The sequence below is a fragment of the Chiloscyllium plagiosum genome, chromosome 10 (assembly GCF_004010195.1).
Source record: "Chiloscyllium plagiosum isolate BGI_BamShark_2017 chromosome 10, ASM401019v2, whole genome shotgun sequence".
In the NCBI taxonomy this organism is placed as follows: Eukaryota; Metazoa; Chordata; class Chondrichthyes; order Orectolobiformes; family Hemiscylliidae; genus Chiloscyllium; species Chiloscyllium plagiosum.
Genome location: NC_057719.1, coordinates 12,404,137 through 12,428,167, shown reverse-complemented (window position 1 = coordinate 12,428,167; position 24,031 = coordinate 12,404,137). Strand labels below are relative to the sequence as shown.

General features: G+C 40.9%; 2 protein-coding genes across 12 annotated transcripts in view; one reads left to right on the top strand and one right to left on the bottom strand.

Moving 5' to 3' along the window:
* Positions 1–8,042, top strand: part of LOC122553382 (protein FAM161B-like) — a 46,358-nt gene extending 38,316 nt beyond the window's left edge. For 6 of the 8 annotated variants that reach the window (XM_043697079.1, XM_043697076.1, XM_043697075.1 and 3 more), the window contains exon 10: positions 4,096–6,065. In XM_043697079.1, the coding sequence (XP_043553014.1) occupies positions 4,096–4,216 (121 nt within the window). In that variant the 3' untranslated portion in view covers positions 4,217–6,065. Of the gene's footprint in view, positions 1–4,095; positions 6,066–7,848 lie in introns of those variants that run through there. The other 2 variants (XR_006312694.1, XM_043697080.1) reach the window with 2 other exon arrangements.
* Positions 8,043–12,444: 4,402 nt separating this feature from the next.
* Positions 12,445–24,031, bottom strand: part of LOC122553381 (zinc finger protein 410-like) — a 43,065-nt gene continuing 31,478 nt past the window's right edge. For 3 of the 4 annotated variants that reach the window (XM_043697072.1, XM_043697069.1, XM_043697070.1), the window contains 3 exons: positions 21,301–21,423; positions 15,912–16,058; positions 12,445–14,596 (listed from right to left, as the gene is read on the bottom strand). In XM_043697072.1, coding sequence (XP_043553007.1) covers positions 14,454–14,596; positions 15,912–16,058; positions 21,301–21,423 — 413 coding nt within the window. In that variant the 3' untranslated portion in view covers positions 12,445–14,453. The remainder of the gene's footprint in view (positions 14,597–15,911; positions 16,059–21,300; positions 21,424–24,031) is intronic. The other variant, XM_043697071.1, reaches the window with a different exon arrangement.

Here is a 24,031-nt window from a genome sequence, read left to right as displayed (position 1 = left end):
GACATTGGTTAGGCTACTGTTGGAATGCTGTACATCTCGATCACTCTCTGACTCTAAATAAATATTTTGCTGGGAGGATGATATTTGGGGTGGTGGTGAGTAGCTTTACATGGACACTTGAAACAAATGATAAGAAGTGGTTTGTAGTACTATTTCCCAAATTTTCAACATTGTTTTTGCCATTCAGGGTAGTCCCATATCATGCCTCCATGCACCCATCTGACTGAGGTCAGATACCCCTTGGTGTAAGAAAACAAATGGTTGGCTTCTGAGAGAAACAAAATACAGTTAACATTGTATTCTATTAGATAGCACACTTTATCTTTGAAATCATCAAAAGAAATATACGAGATGGGAAGGAATTGTGTAGTGTGAAATCAGAAGGAGTTGTGAAATAATGTAACAGTTAAACGCCATTTCTTGTGATTTTTCAGCATAAGGTCAGAAGAGATGAACTGAAGGTCAAGCCAATGTTTTCAATGTAAAGTCTTTTCCCTGGCATGGGGATGTCCAGAACTAGAGGACATAGGTGAGAGGTGAAAGAAATAAAATAGACCGAAGGGCAATTTTTTCACGTAGAGGGTGGTGCATAATTGTAATGAGCTGCCAGCGGAAGTGGTGGAGGCTTGTACAATTACAACATTTAAAAGGCATCTGCATGAGTATATGAATAGGAAGGGTTGAGAGGGATATGGGCCAAATGCTGGCAAATTGGACTAGATTAATTTAGGATATCTGGCATAGACAAGTTGGACTGAAGGGCCAGTTTCTGTGCTGTATATCTCTATAACTGTACCTCAAACTTTCCACAACAGCATATCCTTCACATTTGTATTTAGTCTGCAGAGTCTGACACTGGTTCTTTTTGCAGCACATTATAAGTTCCTGATCATATGCTGGTCTTTGGGAAGTATGTGGAAATAATGGGCCAGTAACCCCCAAGAGATCATTCTTATGGTATGTTGCATGAGAACAAGGAACCCAAAAGAGTTTGATGCAAATGAAATTGCAACTTTAATTCTTTTCGTGCCTATATGTTTTCATTGAGAAACCTTTTGTGTAGGTTCCACTCAAAGCATCAACCTTGCTTCTGTTAGAGTCATAGAGATGTACAGCATGGAAACAGACCCTTCGGTCTAACCTGTCCACGCCGACCAGATATCCCAACCCAATCTAGTCCCACCTGCCAGCACCCGGCCCATATCCCTCCAAACCCTTCCTATTCATATACCCAGCTGAAAATGTGTTGCTGGAAAAGCACAGCAGGTCAGGCAGCATCCAAGGAGCAGGAGAATCGCCGTTTCGAGCATGAGCCCTTCTTCAGAAACTTCCTCCCTATTCATATACCCATCCAATGCCATTTAAATGTTATAATTGTACCAGCCTCCACCACTTCCTCTGGCAGCTCATTCCATACACAAACCACCCTCTGTGTGAAAAAGTTGCCCCTTAGGTCCCTTTTATATCTTTCCCCTCTCACCCTAAACCTATGCCCTCTAGTTCTGGACTCCCTGACCCCAGGGAAAAGACTTTGTCTATTTATCGCATCCATGCCCCTCATAATTTTGTAAGATCACCCCTTAGCCTCCGATGGTCCAGGGAAAACAGCCCCAGCCTGCTCAGCCTCTCCCTGTAGCTCAGATCCTCCAACCCTGGCAACATCCTTCTAAATCTTTTCTGAACCCTTTCAAGTTTCACAACATCTTTCCAAACAAGTTCTGGACTGAATTAAACTGCTCAGTTAGAGACCTGACCACTCCACTTTCATTCCATTGGTCATTTCTACAACATGACCACTTTGAACTCATATCTCAACTGTCTACATATAATCAAAAAGCCTCTCTAAATCACTCTCAGCTGGTTTATTGACAATCTGAAAAAAGGGACAGAGTACCGTTCAGATAATGAACAGCTTTTAGAAGAAAAATATGGGCTAGCTTTGTGAAAAATAGTGTGTCATAGCGTTATTGTTTCTGCCACTGTCAGGTCACTGGAAGACTCTTATTTGGTGGTAGGAGATATGGTCTCAGTGCTTTTCCAATCTCATCGATGTTTGAAAACATAGATGCCGAAAGAGCAACTGGACATTTTTCAGTGCATTTCATTCATGTCTCATTTAATTTCGTCATTATACGCATATGATTTTGAGATTTCTCTGTAAACTTCCAGCTTAGCACTCTCCTCCTAGCCTGCCCTATCTGCCGATCTCCCTTCCCACCTATCCGCTCCACCCCCCTCTGATCTATGTCCTTCATACACACGTCCAAAAAATGTATTTTTTGCTAAATTCCCCCAACCTCCTCTCTGTTCTATCAACTCCATCCCCATCCCCATTCACCTCATATACTCTTTTCAACCTTCTCCACAGTCCCTCCCCCCGTTCCATTTATCTCTCCTCCCTGGAGGCTCCCTGCCTCAATTCCTGATGAATGGCTTTTGCCCGATTTTCCTGCTCCTCGGATGCTACCTGACCTGCTGTGCTTTTCCACCACCACTCTGATGTACTTTGGGGAGCTAAGCAATCAGTTTCTCACCACACTGTATCCACAATATTTATATATCTAGGCTAGTTCAATTTCTGGTTAATAGTAAAGTCCAGGACACTGCCAGGAGGGAATTGGGTAATGCTATTGAATGTCAAGGAACGATGGTTAATTTCACTCTGTGATTTCATTGCCTGGCACATATGTTGTGTGTATGTTACTCGCCCCTTTTCAATCCAAACCTGGATATTGTCTTGCTGCACTTGGACACGATAAGCTTCGGTGTGTGAGGAATGACAAATAGTGCTGAACATTTTCCAATCATTAGCAAATAATCCCACTTCAAAGGAAGGTTATTTATGAAGCTGCTGAAGATAGTGTCCTCAGCCCAACTGAATAACTTGGGGCTCTTGTGGTACAGTGGTGGCAACCCTAGCTCTGAGCCAGAAAATCTGGATTCAAGACCCACCTGCTCCAGAAGTGTGTAAAAACATCTCTGAGCAGGTTGGCTAGAAAATGCCAAAGCTGAGGAACTCCTGCAAAGATGTCTTGGAGGTGGGATGACTGACCTCCAATAATCACAGCTATTATCCTTTAATGCAAGACATGATTCCAACCTGTGGAGAATATTTCCTAATGACTCCAGTTTTGCTTGGGCTCCTTGATGCTTCATTTGGTCATATGTGGCCTTGATGTCAAGGCAGTTACTCACATCTCAGCTCTGGAATTCAGCATTTTTGTCTGAGTTTGAACCAAGGTTTTAAATAATGTCATATGATGACTGGCACTGGCAGAACTGAAACCAAACATAGTGATCAGCTTAGATTACTTACAGTGTGGAAACAGGCCCTTCGGCCCAACAAGCCCATACCGACCCTCCAAAGAGCAACCCACCCAGACCCAGTCCCCTACATTTACCCTTTCACCCAACACTACGGGCAATTTAGCATGGCCAATTCACCTAACCTGCATGTTTTTGGACTAAGCAAATGCTAAGCAAATTCTGCTTTATGGCCATTGTTGATGATACCATCCATCACTTCATCCAACAACTTGGAAGTTGCATTATTGAGTATTCATCATGTTTTGAGGGAAAGAATTACAGATTTCTATTAACATACCGTGCTCTAATTTCAAGATTATGCCCCCTCTTGATTTCCCATGCCAGAGGAAAGTTACTTGTACCTATTCTATTGAATCCCTTTATTAATTTAAATGCTTCAATGTGTTTATCCCTATCGTGTTCGCATTTTTAAAAAATATCTTGTGGTAAGCTGAATACCCAGGTGCTAAATCATTGGTCTACAGAAGTTTTAATTCATGAATGGGAACTAAATAACTTGCTCAGGTTGGTACTTGGCAAGGATGGCATTTGACATGTTTGAGATTTAAGATTTATTTTGTGAAATCTAGTTCTGAACTTTCAAAACCACAAAATGTGAGATGATTCAGAGCTAGATTTGCAAAAGAATCACTGGAATTGCTATAATAAATATAGCAAATTCGCATCACTTATCGGTTGATTTGATATGCATCTGTTCCTTTTGAGGATCCCACTTATGCTACTTGGCTCTAATTAAGAACTAAAGGCAATCTGCATTTTGTTCCATAGCAGAGAAAACCAGGAGAGTGACGAGACAAGTGAGCCTTCAGAAAGTATCAAACCAGTGGGAGTAGATGAGGAAAAAATTATTCCAAAGAAGGATGGAGAACAAGATGACGATCCTTACTAAGAAATTCAAACTGTAAATAATAGTAATCGTTCTAGCCTTCAGTTAAAAGAAAGACAACAATAAATTATTCACTCTTTCTACATTAGGTTTGCAATTACAATTACTCCAGCCTGTGTTTTGATGTAGATATGTTAGCAAGCATAATGTGAGCCAATTACCAATGTACACTATACCTTGGAAACATATCATTTCAGAATCCAAGCACACACAGCTCTTAAAATTACTGACGTAGCATTGATGAACTACCTGAATTTTGCTTTGATCAGTTTAATATATTATTTCACAAGTTACATCCATGTCTCTTTTGTACATTTAATGTAAAGTTTTGCATTTGACATGTTTGAAGGACATAATGTACTTGAGCGAAGGACGTTCCTGCTGGGTATCGACGTGTTAATAAACTAGAAAGTAAAGTATACCTTCTCTTAAGAAGAGGCTATTCAGTCTGTTAAGACCATTGATTGTAAGAACTATCCAACTCTTTGGAACACCCCTACTTTTTACTCCTGCTCCCCCGACAGCCCTTCAAATGTTTCCTGTCCTTAAATCCAATACTTTACATATTCTAACTGAAAACTAGGTAACCAATGACTCTTTTTAGCACTACTAAATAATAGTAAAAATAAATCTGTTAAGCTTAGAGAAAGCACACTAAAAATGAGCAATTCCCTATTCTATTATCCAATAACTGAAGAAACTAAGGAATTTCCTTTTACACGTTCAGCAGCCACATCTGTAAAGATTTTGGTTTGATCATCAGCATCAAGGTAATGCATGTTAGTCTAGAATGTTGTCATTCTGTCATTGATCAGTATTGACAATCTGACAATGCACATAGGCTGGACAAACTAATGCTTTCCCTGCTTAGATTAAATAGACTATAATCAGACAGGAAACCGTAATGCATGATGGCAGTGGAGTAGGGTTCCTGAGCAGGAGTGCATGTGCACTGCTTTTCTTTCTTTATTTTATTGTTTTTTTTTATTCCTTTCTCACTTTTTTCTTCCCTTTTTTTAAGTTCTTTTTAGCCTTTTTTACCCCTCTGCTTCCTTCTGGAGGGAGCTGTCATAGAGGCAGTGGTGGCGATGGCAGCAGCTGGGGACCAGGAGCGGAGACGTTGTTAGTTGTCGATGAGGTGGCTGGTGTGCCTGGGCACAACTCCGGCAGTCGGTGGCATAGCGGCTGAGTCCAGAGTGGGGCTCTGCAACTCTGTGTGGATAGGGCCCAATGTGTGGACTGAAGACAAGGCCCCAGTGCTCCGACTGGAGGTGAGGTCCTGCGTGTACTGAGGTGGAAGGGCTGTAAATTGTGTACTTTTTCTTTATTTTTCTATTTTATTTGTCTGAACTTTTTTTAAAACTTATTTTAAAAAAAATTTATACCAAAGACTCTGCACTTATGGCATCACCTTAGGTACAAAGATACTTAAGTGGCGACTTGTAATCTTTTCACTGTACTTATGTAATGTAGGACTGTGAGATGAGCAAAAATTTCTTCACTCAAAACCAGTAGTGAACATGTGAAAATATCTACCACAGAAGGTTGTGGAGGCCAAGTAACCTGAATATATTCAATGAAGACAGACTTTCTTTGTGATTTCAAAGGCAATGGATATGGGGTGAAAGCTTGAATATAGCAATAAGGTACAGGATCAGCCATGATCACACTGAATTTCAGAGCAGATTTGAAGGGCTTATTCTTGCTCTTAGTTGTGACCCTGTCACTAACATCCAGCACATAAAAACTATCAACAATCCATTACTTCAATCGAACTAACTCCAAGATGATAGTGGAGTAGAACTCCTGAGCCAGAGCCTGGTAGCCTACAAACCCATCAAGCGCTCTAAAACAGCAGCTAATGAACTTGAAAGACATAAATAGAAAGTGGAGGCTTATCCGGAGGCTCACTGATGATGTTACCTAATATGGTGATGAAACCTCTGAAAACAAACTTTCTAGCTCAGCGAGCAAACCTACATCTAGAACCTCAACCTGAGCTACAAATCTTCTCAAAACTCGCTAACATCCCCCTTTCCCAAACTATTGCCATTCAGATGATAATTGGCCTTCCTGTTCTTGCTATCAAAGTGGATAACCTCATTTATCCATAAATTTCATCTGCCATAATTTGTCCACTCAACTTGTCCAAATCACATCGCAACACCTCCGCCTCCTGCTCACAATTCACTCTTCCAGCTTTGTCTCACCTGCAAATTTGGAGATATTACATTGAATTCTTTCATCTAACTCAATGTATTTTGTGAATAGCTGAAGTCCAAGCAGTACTGATTCCTGCAGGACCATAATAATCGCTGGCTGTCACTTGGAAAAGGACCAGTTTATTATTTCCTTTGGTTTTCTGTCTTCTAATCAGTTCTCTATCCGTCAGTATATTACCCAATCTAATGAGCTTTAGTTTTACATGCTAAAGATTTTTGAAGTATTTGTCCTGCCCCTCTACATGTACAATAGATTACCCTTTAATCTCTTACAAATGCATCACTTGCAGTTCCAACTCATTAATAAGTAAGTTTCTTCTCTGGCTAATGTTTGTTCAATTTATCTAGGCTACCAATTACTAAGTTATGAACACAGCAATTAATATTAGTTTAAAATGTCCATATAACCTTTTTGCTGGGATAAAAAACATGAATAACTATCCATTCAAGGTTTTTAAAAGTTTATTTTAACACTCCAATCTTCAGGTTTTTGTTTCTTTTTAAAAATTTGTTTTGCTGTGCGAACTAAGTAGTGATGTTTAAAAAAAAACTCCTTTTCACAAAATAAATCAGAATCTGAAACCGTCAAATGCAAGTTTAAAAGAAAGTCTCAAGTTTTTATCTTCGTGCACAACCAGGTTGAGGTAACAACGTATTATTGTGAGGGAAGAAAATACTTCCAATCTACTCGTCCTTTCCTTTTTGTTCTCCTTGAACTATGAGACTCTATTGACAGAAGTAACTTTACTACTGACTTATTCTCTCTGCACTCTATTTATATAGTACCTTCTATGTAGTAAAACATTGCAAGACATTTTGCAAGAGCTTTGATCAAGCAAAATCCCTTCACAGCCAAGCTCAATAATCCTACCTGTTTAGTACCAGAAGCTGGCACCTTTTTTGCCTCGTAAATGTCTCTGAATTTTACTTCAGAAAGTTACTTGCTTATGAGAAAAAATTATTCCAGTGTACAACAGCGAGATCATTGAACCGATTTGCCATTCCTTATTTTTGTTATGGATTAATTGTGTTTCTTTTTGTACACAGTGTTTAGATTCAGCTTTTAACTGGAAAATGTATTCATTATATAATTGGCTAGATTGATGGGTCACATGAACTCTCATGCAAGTCATAGTTTATGATAGCTCTCTAAATTAGTCCCTTGCTACAGAATACAGAAAGGTTAACTATAGTTATGCTCTTAAACATTGTTCTTTTTGCTGTAATTGTGATTTTTTTTTTCAAAAATTTTCTTGGAAAGTAACACTATACACATTTTACTAGAATATTCACTATGTAAAATAATGTTCACTCCTTATGTTGTCTATAGTGTATTTTTTGAATTTCATATCATAAATTTTGATCAAAAATATGTTAATATTGCTCACAAGTTTAGAATCTTCATTTTTGCAGAAATATAAGATCAGCTGGCAAGTGCACAGAATGCAGCAACCTACATGTAGATAATTATTGTTCCCATCAGTTGTTCCAGAGTCTGTCTCACACCTGTTCACTTAACACAACTGACCTTACGTGTTTTACAAAACGTTTCACTCTGAAAAGCAAATACCATTCTATCTATATAAATAAAATTATCTAGCCATGGATTGTTTTTCATCATTATTTCTTCCTTGATCAGATTCTCTTCTGGTAACCACACATTCATAATCCGCATTACTCTGAACCAATTCCGCTTCCTACCAATTATTCTCACTGGTGATCAAGAGTGTGCTGGACTAGGTCCATGTCCTTTCATCTACTATCTCAGCATGGTTATCTGTGATCTAAATTTCATCACGGAGATAACCATGCTCCTTTCCACCTCCCAAGGCAGCCTTTTCACAGCTTCTAAACTATGCCTCCCACTTAATCCCAGACCCAGTTTTGATTCATCCTCGATAGGGAACAGATGGAAAGGTAGCTAATTATCTCTTTACTTCCCTTAATTAAGAGGATGTGGATGCTGGTTTAAAAGGAAAATGAAGCAATGCTCCAACAATTCAACATTCTATGACAGGATAAAACTACACATCTCCAAAACCAAACTAAATTGTATAATTTGTGTTTTAAAAAGCCAAGTACTTCCTCAGAGACAGGAAAAACAATAACAATAGCTGATGGACAAGGTATTCAATTCTTATGAAGGCAAAATACCACCAGCACCCATCTAGGTGAATTGTTTGTGTTGTAATTTTGACAATTCTCCTGTAGCTCTTGTATTGGTATAGAGTTGCATTAGCAGACACCCAGGAGAGCCTGTACTTTTGGGGAAATAAGAAAAACAATAAAAGGAATGTCATATAAAGGCAGGAGTTGGTTTCCTCTGTGTGCTGTAGTGCAGTGCTGTCTGTAACTGGACTATAATGGCAGTCACAGAAAACTTATACTACAGGGTAGCTTTCAGCCCTCCGGAGACCCAGAGTGGGTCCTACTTCTGCAATCTTGGCTTTCCAAGCAATGAAATAATTGATCCCCGTCTCCCCTCAAAAACGTGATAAGAACTTTTGCCTGAACCACCCTTTCAGGCAATGAGATTCACACCCTACCGCTCAATCACTGAAAAAATGTTTAATTTCCCCCTCTAATTTTTCCATTATTTTACCTAGATTTAAATAGGTCACCCCAATTTACACACACAGCCCTCCGTTTATACAGCTCAATTAAATCAGCGCTCAAAGTTCTCAATATGTGATCTAAATAGTTGTTCTAGGATAACTTTCCTGCCCTGATATGCAGTGCTTCAGCTAATAAAGGAAAACGTGGCCAGTGCTGCCTTAACCATCTTTATTAGCCTGTCTGCTACCTTTAAGATTCTGTGGCCATGTACTCCAAAGTTCCTTAATTTATCCACACTATTTAGGAACCTCACATTTATGATTTTCTCCCACTTGTCAAAATGCATTACTTCACACTTCTCCAAACTGAATTCCATTTTCCACCTTCTGTCAACTGCCCAGACAATCCAAACCTTCATGCAGTCTATAGCTTTCTTGGTCAATATCAACAGTACAGCCAACTTCTGTATTATCTGCAGTTCACTTAATGGTGATTCTTGAACATTCCCACTATTTGAGTCTAGATTATTAGTGTAAACCACAAAGAGCAAGGGATAAGTACTGAGCCCTGTGGAACCTCATTGGTAACAGCCTCTCACTCACAAAAACACACAAACCACAATCCTGTCTCCTGGTACTGAACTCATTTTGGATCCCAGTCTGAGGGTCACTTGATCCAAAACGTTAACTTGGATTTCTCTTCACAGATGTTGCAAGACTTGCTGAGCAATTTTTCTGCAATTTGTTTTTGGTTCTAATTTTGGCTTGAATCTGCCAGATTGCTTACAGCCTGGCACGAAAGACCTTGTCAAAAACCTTGCTAAAATCTATGTAGATCACATCCAACTGCAACTGCCCTCATCAACCCACTTTAGTACTTCCTCAAAAATTTCCAAGTCAAGTTCATGGCTTTCCTGTAAACTCAGTTTCCTGACTAATTGCTTTTAAAAGCAGTGTTATAATGTCTCTCAGAATTGATTCCAATCATTTGCCAACAACTGAAGTTAAGCTCCCATTGTTAATAATTGCTCATTAACATTCAATTACTCTCACTGCAACCCCACTGTCAACATCACCATTAAGTGAACTGGACTAACCACATAAAAAAGTGACTACAAGAGCAGGACAGAAGTTGAGAAATCTGAGGAAAGTATTTTACTTCCAGTCTCCCTAGTGCTCATCTCCCATCTCCAAGGCATATGCCAGAGTGTGATGTAATTCTGTCTACTTGCTTGGATGTGTGCAATTGATCCAGGATTGATACACAGCAGCAGCATGTACAATCTACAAGATGCACTGCAGAAACACCATGATTTTTTTCAAGAGCACTTTCTAACCTGAAACTTCAACCACCTAGAGCAAGGGCAGCAGATGCATGGGACCACCACCACTGCCTGGAGGTAACTTTCCAATGCCTTGGAATGACTGTGCATTCATAATTCCTTTACAATTTCTAAATCAATATAAAGTAGGGAAGTATTGTTGCAACTGTACAAGACATTATTGACACCACATTGCATATGATTTTGATCCCTTTACTTGAAGAATATAGTCCCATTGGGACATTCACTAGATTGATTCCAGAGATGGGGGCTTGTCTTCTGAAGAGGGATTATGCTGTTTGGAGTATAGACGAATGAGAGGCAATCTTGAGGTACAACATGCTAAAGGAGACAAAGTAGACATAGAGAGGATGTTTCTTCATGTGGGGCAATCTAGATTGAGGGGTCATAATGTTAGGATAATGGGTAGCAGATTTAAAACAGAAGAGAAATTATTCCTCTCAAAGGGCTGTGAATCTGACATTCACTATCCCAATGTGGATGCTGGGACAAAGTCAATTTAAGGAGGAGATAGACATTTTTAATCAGCAGTGGATTGAAGCGTTATGGAGGCAGCAGGAAAGTGGACTCGAGGCCAAGATAAGATCAGCCATGTTCATATCAAATGGCGGAGCAGGATCAAGGGGCTGAAATGCCTACTCCTGCTCCTAGTTATTACATTACATCAAACTTTATACATTTTACCCAAGGACTAAGACTTATTAGCCAAAGTGTTGTTCTTTAAATCTCTCCTGACATTAGATGTAGCTTTGTTGCAGTGCAAAGCATTGGTGTGTATAGATTTCATGTTTCCCAGATTTAATCCTATTGCCCTAAAAAGCTAAAGTTCATCTGCTGGCACCATCTCTCTAGCCACATGTTCACCTTTTCTCAAATGATTAGACTCCCTAAAGTGTGGAAACAGGCCCTTCGGCCCAACCTGTCCACACCGACCTAGAGTAACCCACCCAGACCCATTTCCCTCTGACTAATGCATCTAATATGGGCAATTTAGCGTGGCCAATTCACTTGATCTGCACATCTTTGGACTGTGGGAGGAAACCAGAGCACCCAGAGGAAACCCACGCAGACACAGGGAGAATGTACAAACTCCACACAGACAGTCGCCCGAGGCTGGAATCGAACCAGGACTCTAGTGCTGTGAGGCAGCAGTGCAAACGACTGAGCCACCGTGCCGCCCCTATCAATCCTCCAATTTCTGTACTCACTAGTATATGGTATGACTTTTGAAGTCCTACATTTTAATCTCTTTCCTCATTCCTTAAAATCTGCCTGAAGGACCTCAACTTTTCCACTCATGACATTTATATCCTTTTGGACTATGACTACTCTCTCTTCCAAATTGTTCTGCTGTGTGGTCTATCTGGTAGTCACTGATTCTCAAGCTGTGGAGTGACAATCTCCTCAATCATGTTTTCCACCACACACTACAGAACAATGAAGGTTATAAGTACAGAGGACAATAGCTTGAATTCCAATTGCAATTTCATTGGGAATTAGGGTGACTGGATTCTCAAACTACGGAAAGACATTGCACACTTCTAAAGCGACCATTATGGACCAAGTTTCATGTGAAAATGTTTTTTAGAGCACAGGGTCAAGTGAAGCAGTATGGACAGGCAGTTTGAAGCTTCTGTTGCTCATTAGTCTAAGCAGAGCTACACATTCATAATCAGAGGGGTGCTGGAGTACTAAACCAGGAGGGCGGAAAAGGTAACACAGCCAGACTTCTTGGATTAGAGTGGTGCTGGAAAAGCACAACAGGTCAGGCAGCATCTGAGGAGCAGGAAAATCGATGTTTCAGGCAAAAGCCCTTGATCAGGAATGACTTTTGCCTGAAACGTTGATTTTCCTGCTCCTTGGATGCTGCCTGACCTGCTGTGCTTTTCCAGCACCACTCTAATCCAGACTCTGATTTCCAGCATCTGTAGTCCTCACATTTGCCCAGCCAGACTTCCTGCCTGTTATTGTTAAAGCTCCACAAACACACAGCCTTCTAATATTCAATCATTTATACTTCCACAATTTGTACTTTAGCCCAGTATAAGTCACAACATATGGAGTTAAAAGAAAGTCTCATAAATGATATTAAAAACTCAAACATCGACAAATATTTCTAACTTATAGTTTATTAAAACTGGACATCAGTACCCTTAAATGCAAAACACTGCTTCAAAAGCATAAAGCAGACAAATTCAGTGTCCTTGTTCATTGATGTAATCATCCATCACTGAGGACAGCGAGGCCTCTTAGAATAGATGCTAGAAAAGCAAATTGGACCAATAAAAAAATTGAAGAATCAAAAGAAATTAGGCATTAGCAAGAACTAAAATTAAGTTCAATGCTGCTTTTTAAGAGGCAATACTGCCTGAATTCTGAAAGGAAACTTCAATAATTTCAAACTTTCATACAAACCTTTAAAAGGTTATTGAAAATCTACAAAATTTCTTAACATGGAATATTGCAATTTGAAATTCATAAGTAATGACTGATATTATAGAGGGTCATAACCACCTCAGTTGCAAGGCTTTCTAACACTTCCATTATTGGTGTACTCTATTATATATATATTTCACAATAATATTTTTAAATTCTGTAATGCCATGTTCCTGTTCACATTCAAATACATCACATGGGCACTTGACCCAAAACAAAATCTTGTTGCATTTTTAATTTGCCCTCCTGAACTGGGAGATGATAATTCCATGGACAGCAGCCACTTCTCCCCTTTATCTGAATGGACTTTGTGTTCATGAGTTTGGCTATTCCAACATTAGGAAAATCACAGCCCAGCTCAATTTTGTTGTCACCTCATGTTACATTTGATCAGGGAGTTAGTAAATAATGATCAGGAGCAGATTTCCCAGCTGATCTGCCAGTCTATTACTTAACTTAGCAAAAACCAGGTTAAGTCTTGGAAATTTTGGTCTATTTGGCTTTTTAACCAAGATTCACCCACCAAGCCTAGTAGAAGCTCCACTTTTCAATCATATTTGGTTCCAACTGCTTGTTAAGTTCCTCTTTCAGTGACAGCTTCCTTTGAGCCATATAAAGATCCCATAGTCCTCTACGGTTAGAAAAGTGTTCCAAGTGGACGTGCAGAGTTGCTTTTCCTTTGAGTTCTGGTTCCAATGTGGACAGGATTATAGACCAGTATTCATTGCATCTTCAAACCATGAGGTCCAGGACGGAAGCTGAGTACAGAGGAAACTGAGCAAGATCTAAATATTCTATTCCCTAACTCTGACCTGCCACCCCGACCACATTTCATTTGAGAGGTTTGACTCAAAGTATTCTGAATGCAGGGCACAGGACATGGTGATATAACCTTTTGTTTAACACGAAGTGTAACACCTGTGCATGTCATTATCAGTAATTCTCAGCACTCAAACCTAATTCTAGGACGGGGGAGGAGAAGAGTTTTGGGTTTGGAAAATATTTAATGATGCATACACAAAACCTTAAATGACTTTCATTATTAGACCTACTGGCTCACTGGGAAAGCAAAGTTGGCTCTGTCACTTGTAGACCACAGGACCGGCTCTGTTTCAGGCTTCTTGTCACTCTCAAAATGGTGGTGATGCACAGCTCAGGTGATTATTAAAGTAACTTCACTGGAGCGTAATCTTGAAAGGCAATCTTTTGAGCATGACGCATGAAGAGCAGGATACACAGAAGATTCTAAAAACACCGTCTTGTATTCAGATCTACAGGCTGAGATATTGAGAACATCACTGGCTAACAAAGTTTGTTGCGATGCAGCAAATGGAATTTAATGGCTCATTGTATTTAAATAAATACCAGGCAAGTCTTTTTCCTTACTGCTCCAAAGACGAGAAGAAATTAAAATGTGTTTAATTTCTTTCGAGCAGAGATCTTGCAACCATGGGCAAATAATTCAGGAAGATGATGAAAAACAATAAAAATACCCACCACTACAGTTCTCATTCTCAAACTCAAAAGGTGAACCTACTCTCAGGTTAGTCATTTTAGGGTAAACTTGAGAGAGAAATTTGTTCCTACAGTTCAATTCTGCAGGCAGCAGCTTAACTTCTGCAACACTTTATTTTAACCACTCCGGGATAAGCGGCCTCCGTTCACAAAAGGGGTTCACTGGTAGTCACTGTATTATCACAGTAACTACTTCTTCGTAAGAATGTCCGGCCGTGGCGATAGTAACCAGATGGTGCGGCTGGGGCAGAACAACAACGGATGCAGTGGTCGCTGTACCAGTAACTGAAGGAGAATTCTCAGGTAATACTTCTGGCAGAGGGGAAACAAAAAAAAAAGACATTTTTAATACATCTTTTTTTTACAAAGTGTTACATTATCAAGTCAGAAAGCTTGTATTCGCTTCATTACAAATTAATTGGGAATGATTAGTGAGTCATTTAAGATGATTAAGATAATTACTGGGATGGACAGAAGCTATTTCCTCTCATGGGCAGAGTCTGGACAGAAAAGGTGCATAACCTTGAAATAAAAACTAAGTAAGTCAAAGATGCTGGGAAGCAGTTCTTCATACAAACTGACAAATTATTAACAAGAGTAAGCTATTTCGCCCTCAAGGCTCTTCCATCATTTAACAAGATCGAGTTGATCTGATCATCATTTTAACACCACTTTCCTTCCTACTCCTGATAACCATGGGCTCCCTTGTTAGTCAAGGTTCTATTAACCTCGGTCTTAAAAGTATTTGATAACAACCCCTCCTAGAGTCTGGGGAACAGAGCTCCAAAGACCCACAACTCTCATTAAAAAAACAACCTCATCTCAGGCTTAAAATGGGAGAGCTTAAAAATGCGTTGCTGGAAAAGCGCAGCAGGTCAGGCAGCATCAAAGGAACAGGAGAATCGACGTTTCGGGCATAAGCCCTTCTTCAGGAATGGCTGAAGGGCTTATGCCCGAAACGTCGATTCTCCTGTTCCTTTGATGCTGCCTGACCTGCTGCACTTTTCCAGCAACATATTTTTAAGCTCTGATCTCCAGCATCTGCAGTCCTCACTTTCTCCCTTAAAATGGGAGAGTCCTTGCAATGGTTGAAACCAGGGTCAGGTATCGTTGACTATGGAGATCCTTGATTGGCCCAGGTTAACAAACCCAATCAAGGAGCCCTGGCTGACAGATATAAACAGAAGATTCAGAAGGTCAACTCAGTCTAGGGACTGGCTCTGAGCTGGCCGGTCAGGACCCACGTACTGTTCACATGTAAATAAAAGGTGACTTGGTGATGGATACTGGTCTCTGTGCAATTATTTCAGTCCTGATTTTTAAACTCTTGTCTGCAAAGGATGTTGGAAATCTGGAACTCTTCCCCTCCAAGAATGCACAAACTACCTGTTCAACAGGAGTCAAGGGAAGGTAGAGGGAGAGGAAAATTCGTATAGCAAGTCAACCTGGGAGAGACGGGTACATAAAGTAGTTGTCAGTTCATGACCTAGAAGCAGGTTGACCCAGTGCATCTCAGAGGCAAGGAAAGGTGCATGATGTTATACAATCTGGACAAACAAAGAAATAAACATGTAAAACAAGCAAAACACTTGCATTTTTTAAAAAAAAACTTGGCTTGTCTACATACCTTCCTCTGCTCCAAGTATACTAGGTGACAACACTAAAGGCTGAGCTTCCAAACCCGTAGGCATTGCCATTGTAGTTGTTGCTACCGGAAGTCCAGCAGGTACCTCTGGCTCTTTTGCTGCACCAGTGTCAGCCAATGGGATCGCTTCTGAAAATATAATTGGGGAGAAAAGTAAGGTTAGCACTTGGAAAAGCTGCTGTGTACAATATAGCAACCTCCACCAAGATGGAGTAGGCACTGTTTGCAGGAAATCGCATGCCGTGGATATGGGGAGAGTTACCTTACGAGAACAGGATGGGCCTGTATCCATTGGAATTAGGAAGAATCTGAGTGAAAAGTATGAGATACTGAATTGAGTTGATAGGGTGGATGCTGGCAGGATTTTTTCCCCTTGTAGGAGAGATTAGAATAAGGGGATTGTTTAAAATTTAGAGGTTGAAACAGGTTGAGAGTTGGAGAAATTCCTTTTTTTAAAACAGGGAGCAAGGCCATTGAATGATTTTGATGGCAACCATAGATTCTTGACCAACAAGGGATTCATATGGTGGTAGGTCAGAGGGATGGAGTTGAGACCACATTCAGATGAGCCAGGATCTTAATGACTGTCAGAGCAGAAGGTCAAGTAGGCCAAATGACCCACTCCTGCTCCAAGTTCACATGTTCATATTATCTTTCCAATCCAACTGAAAGACCAACTGGCTGGCTGGCCAATAACTAGTAATTTATTTCTCTACAATACACACAGATGTTCCTCCAATGATCTCCCTTGGACAAACCTTATATCAGCAAGGATATAAGGTTCTACATTTGTATGTTCCCCCTGTTCCTGCGTGGGTTTCCACTGGGTGGTCCAATTTCCTCCCACAGTCCAACGATATGCAGATTAGGCAGATTGGCCATGCTGAATTGTCTGTAGTGTCCAGGGATGTGTAGGCTAAATGGATGAGCCATGGGAAATGCGGGGTTACAGGGATATGGGAAGGGTCTGGATCCTGATGGGATGCTCTTCAGAGGATTGGTGCAGACTCCATGGGATGAATGGCCTATTTCCACACTTTAGGGATTCTATATGGAATCAAATCAACAACAGATACTTACAGGATTCTTACCATAAGGAATTGGCGGCTTTGTTGTGGGGACAATAATGGCTAAGATACTTGGCATTTATGAGCATGCTTTTGTAGACAGTGATAAGGTTTCTGCCTTTTGGCCTGAAGATTAGAGTCCAAGACACACCTGCCCCGGAAGTGTGTTATAATATGTCTGAACACAATAATTAAGAACTGGGTATGCTAGTAGAACCAGGATGAAACCACAAGAGCAGAAGCAATGCTAGAAGCAGATTGCATGCAGAGTCATCTGTATATATAGCTTATAGTTTAAACTGTTAAACCTATAAAGAGACTTTCAAATAAATTGAATCCACGCTACTTAATCAGTATTATTTATCAATAAGACATGAAACAAAAGCGAAAAATAAAGTTGCCATGGTCCTACCAGACTACAGGGCTGCTTTCTCATTAGGTAGAGATGACTGGTGGTGGTTTTGCGGTCAGTTAGCTGGACAGCTGGTATGTGATGCAGATTGACATCAACAGCATTCAATTCCTGCATAGATTGTGGTTACCAAGAAGGACTATCCTTCTGAATCTCCTCCCCCGCTTGAGGTATGGTAACCCTCAGGTTAAACTCACCACCAGCTTTCTCTCTCCAAATGAGAGCAGTCCTATGACAACTTTACCTTTAAAAACAAGAAATACAACAATGTACTATTCTAGATTCCCCCAGAAGAGGAAATATCCACTCAGCATTTACCCTGTCAAGGCCCTCACAAGTGCTTTCATGCTTTTAAAATCCAGTGAGCACAGGCCCAAACAGCTCAGCCTTTCCTCAAAAGGCAATCTTTCATCCCAGAAATCAGTTAACATTCTTTAAACTACTTCCTTAATGAATATCCTGACAATTATAAGAGAGAATCTGCTGACACCCGGCTGAAACATTCTCAGTCCTCAAGTGCAAAATGCACACTTCCCGTGCCATGATTTATGTTATTTATGTAATTATGTTATTCCACCCCCTTTCTTCAGTGGAATGGGAACCTTTCGGGGTGACAGGAGATACACACTAAGCTTAAGTACAAAGACCAGTGCCATAATCTTGGTCTGATCTCACCAATGTCATTGACAATTGTAGCAAGACTTCCCATTCATTTTCATTGCGCTTCACAAGAAAGGCCAACATTTCATTTGCCTCCCGAATTACTCACTGTGCCTACATGCTAACTTTTGTGATTTGTGCACAAGGACACACGCCAGCATTGCAACATTCTACAGACTCTCACCATTTAAGTATTTGCTTTTCTATTCTTTCACATTTTTCTCACACCAACCTCCAGTTGCCAAATGTTTTCCACTCACTTGACCTATGTATATCCCTTTGCAGACCATTTGTGTGGTTCTCACAATTTACTTTCCCCACCCTCATATTACCTGCAAATGTTGCAATAATACAGCTGCTCTTTCAAAGTCATTAATATAGCTGATAAATAATGGCAGCCCAGGTACTGAACCCTATGGTACTCTACTACTAACAACCTAAAATCAGTAGTTACCCTGGTTATTTTCCATTCACAGACCATGTTGACTTGACCTGATCGTATGTGGATTTTCCAAATCTCCTGCTTCCTTGATAACAGATATTAGGCTATAACTAGTGTCTATTCCCCACTTTCTATCCCCCTCCTTTCTTAAATAGCGATATTGTTCCAATCTCCAATCCATTCAGACTTTCCAGAATTTAGGGAAAATTTGAAGGTTACAACTAAGCATTCACTTAGGATCCTAGGGTGAAGGCATCATGTCCAGGGTCTTGTCAGCCTTTGGTCTCATTGGGTTTTTCAAACATTCAAATTACAGCAATTGTTTCAGGCTCCTCCACTCTTTTTGTCTTTTAATTTTCTCTATTCTTGGGATGCCTTTCACATCTTGAACAAACATTTTGCATCCACAGTTGAAGTCTCTGCCATTTTCTGGTTTCCCATTATGAATTCCCCAGTTTCAATTTTCAGGAATCAAATTTCATTAAGGAACAAAAAAAAAACCAAGAGTGGGTCATTCAGATTGTCAAGTCAGCTCCACCATTTAATATGGTCATGGCTGTTCAAACTCTTCAATGCTTTTTATTCACATTTTCTCCATAACCCTTTACACCATTGGTAGTCAGAAAATCTTATCAGCCTCTACTTTAAACATATTCAAAGACTGAGTTTCTACAGCCCTCTGTGGTAAAGAATTCCAAAGATTCACCTTTTAAGAAAAAAAAGTGCTCTCCTCATCTTGCTCTGAAATAGCATCTCCATCATTTTAAAATTGTTTCCCCTGGTTGTAGACTCCTTAAACAGAGGAAACATTTTAATCTAGGTTTACTCTGTCTATCCTATTCAGTATTTGGTAGATTTTAAAATTAAATAACCTGTCATTCTTCAAAACTCTAAGGAGTAAAGGGCCCAGTTTTCCCAATCTCTCTTCATAAGATATTCCTACTATCTTGGCTACAACTCTGCCTCAAGGCAACAATATCTTTATTGAGATAAGGCACACAATATTCCAGGTATAGTCTAAGCAAGCTTCTGTACAATTGAAGCACTTTTTAAAAAAATGTATTCATTTACAGGATACAGGTGTCACTGGCTGGCCAACATTTATTACCTGTCCCTAGAGGTCCTTGATGAGCAGGTGATGATGAGCTGCCTCTTGAACCATTACAGTCCATCTACTGTGGGTTGACCCACAATGCCATCAGGGACTCTGAGTCAGCGACAGCGAAGGAACGGTGGTATATTTCTAGGTCAGGATAGAGTGTGGCTTGGAGGGGAACTTGAAGGTGGCAGTGTTCCCTTTTATCTGCTGCCCTTGTCCTTCTAGATGGAAGTAGTTGTGGGTTTGGACGGTGCTGTCTGACGATCTTTGGTGAATTCCTGCAGTGCATCTCGTAGATAGTACACACTGCCACTACTGAGCACCAGTGGTGGAGGGAGTAGATGCTTGTGGACGTGCTGTCAAACAAGCAAACTGCTTTGTCCTGGATGTTGGATTACTCATGGACTCAAATCCCCTTGTAATAAAGGCTAATGTTCCAGTCTTTTATTCCTTTTTACATACTTGTAGAATATTTTAGTCTTTTTCATACTTAAAAGTTTTCTCTCATGATCCAGTTTGTCCGTCATTTGCATTTTTTCTTAGTAATCACCGTTGTTTCAGAAAATGTTCCAGGTCTTTTGGCCGACACTAATCTTTTTGATCAAGAGAACAGTGGGTGGTGTCTCCCCTTGTGTTGACCTGTGGTATCATTGGACATCACTGAAACTCCCACCACTAACATCCCAAGGGTTATCATCAATTAGAAAATGGACGAGCCATAGAAACACCAACTACAAGAGCAGATCAGAGGCTAGAATCCTGCAACAAGCAAATCACCTCCTGACTCCCCAAAGCCTGTTTACCATCTAAAGGGCACAAGTCAGGGATATGATGGAATATTCTCGCTTTTTCTGGGTGACTAATTCCAACAACACACTCAAGAAACTCAAAATCAAAGCAGTGTATTGCACAGTGGCAGCATTGCGTACCACCTACAAGATACATTGCAACAGCATATCAAGGCACCTCCAACAGCACTTTCCAAATCTACAACCTCTACCACCCACAAAGACAAGGTCAGCAGATGCAATGGATGCCACTTCCTGCAAATTCCCATCCTAGTCACACAACAGTCTGACTCAGAACTATATCACTGTTCTGCACCTGTTGCTGGGTCAAAACCCTGGAACTCGCTCCCTAACAGCACCATGAGTGTACCTCCATCACATGGACTGCAGCAGTTCAAGACAGCTGCTCACCATCACCTTCTCAAGCACAATAAATGCTGGTATATTGGTGATGCCCACATCCCTTGAATTAATTTTTTTTAAAAACTGCTCCATCAACTATCCACGATCAAGGGTCCTCATTGAGTAGTGACTAATGGAATTAAGTACCATCTCCTCTCTGCTGAAGGTATTGCTTAACAGTCAAATTAGCTTACGTCAGGTCAACCTTGTTCCTCAAGCAGTACAATTTCACACAAATTTATCTTGGACCAAGGTGACAGACAGGTGGTGAACTAAGAATATAATAAATATCGCAGTAATGCAGTTAGGGCTTGCGCTTCTGGATTGAGAGGGGTGGTGGGGAGGCACAGAAGCATATTCTCTGGGAAAAGCAACATTTTCAGAGGCACAGACTCTATGAATGCATGAATGGAACTGGTTTTAATAATTGGGAAAATGCTCCTTCCACAACATTGGGAGCCCTCATGAAATCCACTCACCCCTTCCACCGCCAGCACATACCTCTGGTTTCTTCCTGGTCAGAGACAGGCACGAGCACATTGTGGTACTTCCGCAGGTGGACATTCCTGCTGCCGCTCTGAGAGAACGTTTTGTGACAAATGCTGCAACGGTAAGGCTTCTCACCTGCAATCCAATGAAATGTCACTTCAGATAACCCATTTTTGTTTCAATGCTATTTTCTCACAGCCATGAGAATGGTATCCCCTGTGCAAAATTATTTTTATGCACTTTACTCCAGGTGGTCAAAATGTAGTCTTCACTATCACACAGAGAGTTGTTCAGGCAGAGAGCAAACATGGGAAAGGCGTGGGGATTACGAGAGAGAAAGGAACAAGAGGACTAACCAGATATGGATGAAGAGGGTTGGGAGGAGGTTCAAGTCGGGTTAATGCCAATATAAAAAAGCAAAATATTGCTGACACTGGAAACACGAAACAAAAACAAAGCAACGATAAAACTCAGTAGGTTTGGCAGCATCTGTCAAGAAACAGATAGAGAGAACTCCCAGAATCATACATTACATAAGATGCCCTTTGGCCCAGCAAGTCTTCACTGCCAAAACTGTGCTAAATCTACACTAATCTAACTTTCCAGTACTTGGTCCATAACCTTGAATATTATGACATTTCAAGTGTTTATCCATGTACCTTTTTCCCCACATCTACTACCCTCCCAGGTCGTGCATTCCAGAACCCCACCACCCTCGGGGTGAAAAATGATTTCAACTCTCCTCTAAACCTCCTGCCTTTCACCTTAAAAATGTGCCCCCTTATTATTGACTTTTCAACTAACCCTTATCTTTCAGCTGCTTTCTACACAGGCCTCTTGTACACCTCTATTGAGTCTCTCCCTCAAGCCTATCCAGCCTCTCTTCACAGGCGAAATGCTCCATCCCAGGCAGCATTCCAGTGAACTCCTCAGCACTCCTACAGGGCAATCGCATCCCTCCTATAGTATGGTGACCATAAATGCACACAGTACTCCAGCTGTGGCTTATCCAAAGTTCTGCACTTTTCCAAAATGCTCTTATAATCTATGTCTAAGTGTGGCGCTGGAAAAGCACAGCCGGTCACGCAGCATCCGAGGAGCAGGAGAGTTCCCCTTCTCCCTCTATACTTTCTCCTAGTTGATTATAACCTTACTACAAAGCCTCCTCCCCTTTATAATCTATGTCTCAACTGAAAAAAGGCAGTGTATGCCTTCTTAGTCACCTTATTAACCTGCCTTCCATCTTCAGAAATTTGTGGACAAGCACCCCAAGGTCCCCTTATTCCTGAGCTTCCTAGTATCTCAAGCACGGAGTAATCCAGAGACTTGTTCCTTCTTCCAAAATGCATCACCTCACACTTATCATCGCTAAGTTCCATCTGTCACTGACAAGATCATCTGACCAATCTGTTTATATCCTCCTGTAACCCAAGATCTTCTTCCTCACTGTCAACTTTCTTATTATTGCATCTATCTAATCTAAATCATACACACAGATACATATCACAATCAGTAATGGACCCAGCACGGATCCGGAGTACACCACTGGATTCCGAGCTCCAGTCACACAAACAGCTTTCGACCACCACCCCCTTGTCTCCTGTCACAAAGCCAATGTTCGATCCAACTTGCCAAGTTACTCTGGATCCTGTGTGCTTTTAATCTTCTTTATCAGTTTCCAATGTGGGACCTTGTTAATGGCCTTGCTAAATTCTACGTAAACGACGTCCACTACACTATCTTCATCCACATGTTCGGTCACCTCAAACATTTCAACCAGATTTGTCAGACATGATGCCCTCTTTCAAAGACATGCTGACCACCTCTGATTAAATTTTAAAAACCGAAAGAACTGCAGATGCCGTAAAATCAGGAAGAAAAGCAGAAATTGCTGGAAAAGCTCAGTAGGTCCAGCAACGTCTGTGAAGAGAAATCCATAATAAATTACCCTTCAAAAGGTCACCGGACTCGAAACGTTAACTCTGGTTTCTTTCCACAGATGGGATTCTGTAGTCTGAGGTACAGACAGACATTTCTGTGGCCAGCAGAGAAAAAGCAGAATGGTGTGTTGTTTCCCTGGTGCCAGGATCAAGGATGTCTCAGAGAGGGTGCAGAATGTTCTCACGGGGGAGAGGGGCCAGCAGGAGGTCATTGTCCACATTGGAACCAACGACATTGGAAAGGAAAAGGTTGAGACTCTGAAGGGAGATTACAGAGTTAGGCAGAAATTTAAAAAGGAGGTCCTCAAGGGTAGTAATATCTGGATTACTCCCAGTGCTACGAGCTAGTGAGGGCAGGAATAGGAGGATAGAGCAGATGAATGCACGGCTGAGGAGCCGGTGTATGGAGAAGGATTCACATTTTTGGACCATTGGAATCTCTTTTGGGGTAGAAGTGATCTGTACAAGAAGGATGGATTGCATATAACTTGCAAGGAGACTAATATACTGGCAGGGAAATTTGCTAGAACTGCTTGGGAGGATTTAAACTAGTAAGATGGGGGGGTTGGGATCCAGGGAGATAGTGAGGAAAGAGATCAATCTGAGACTGGTACAGTTGAGAACAGAAGTGAGTCAAACAGTCAGGGCAGGCAGGGACAAGGTAGGAATAATAAATTAAACTGCATTTATTTCAATGCAAGGGGCCTAACAGGGAGGGCAGATGAACTCAGGGCATGGTTAGAAACATGGGACTGGGATATCATAGCAATTACAGAAACATGGCTCAGGGATGGGCAGGACTG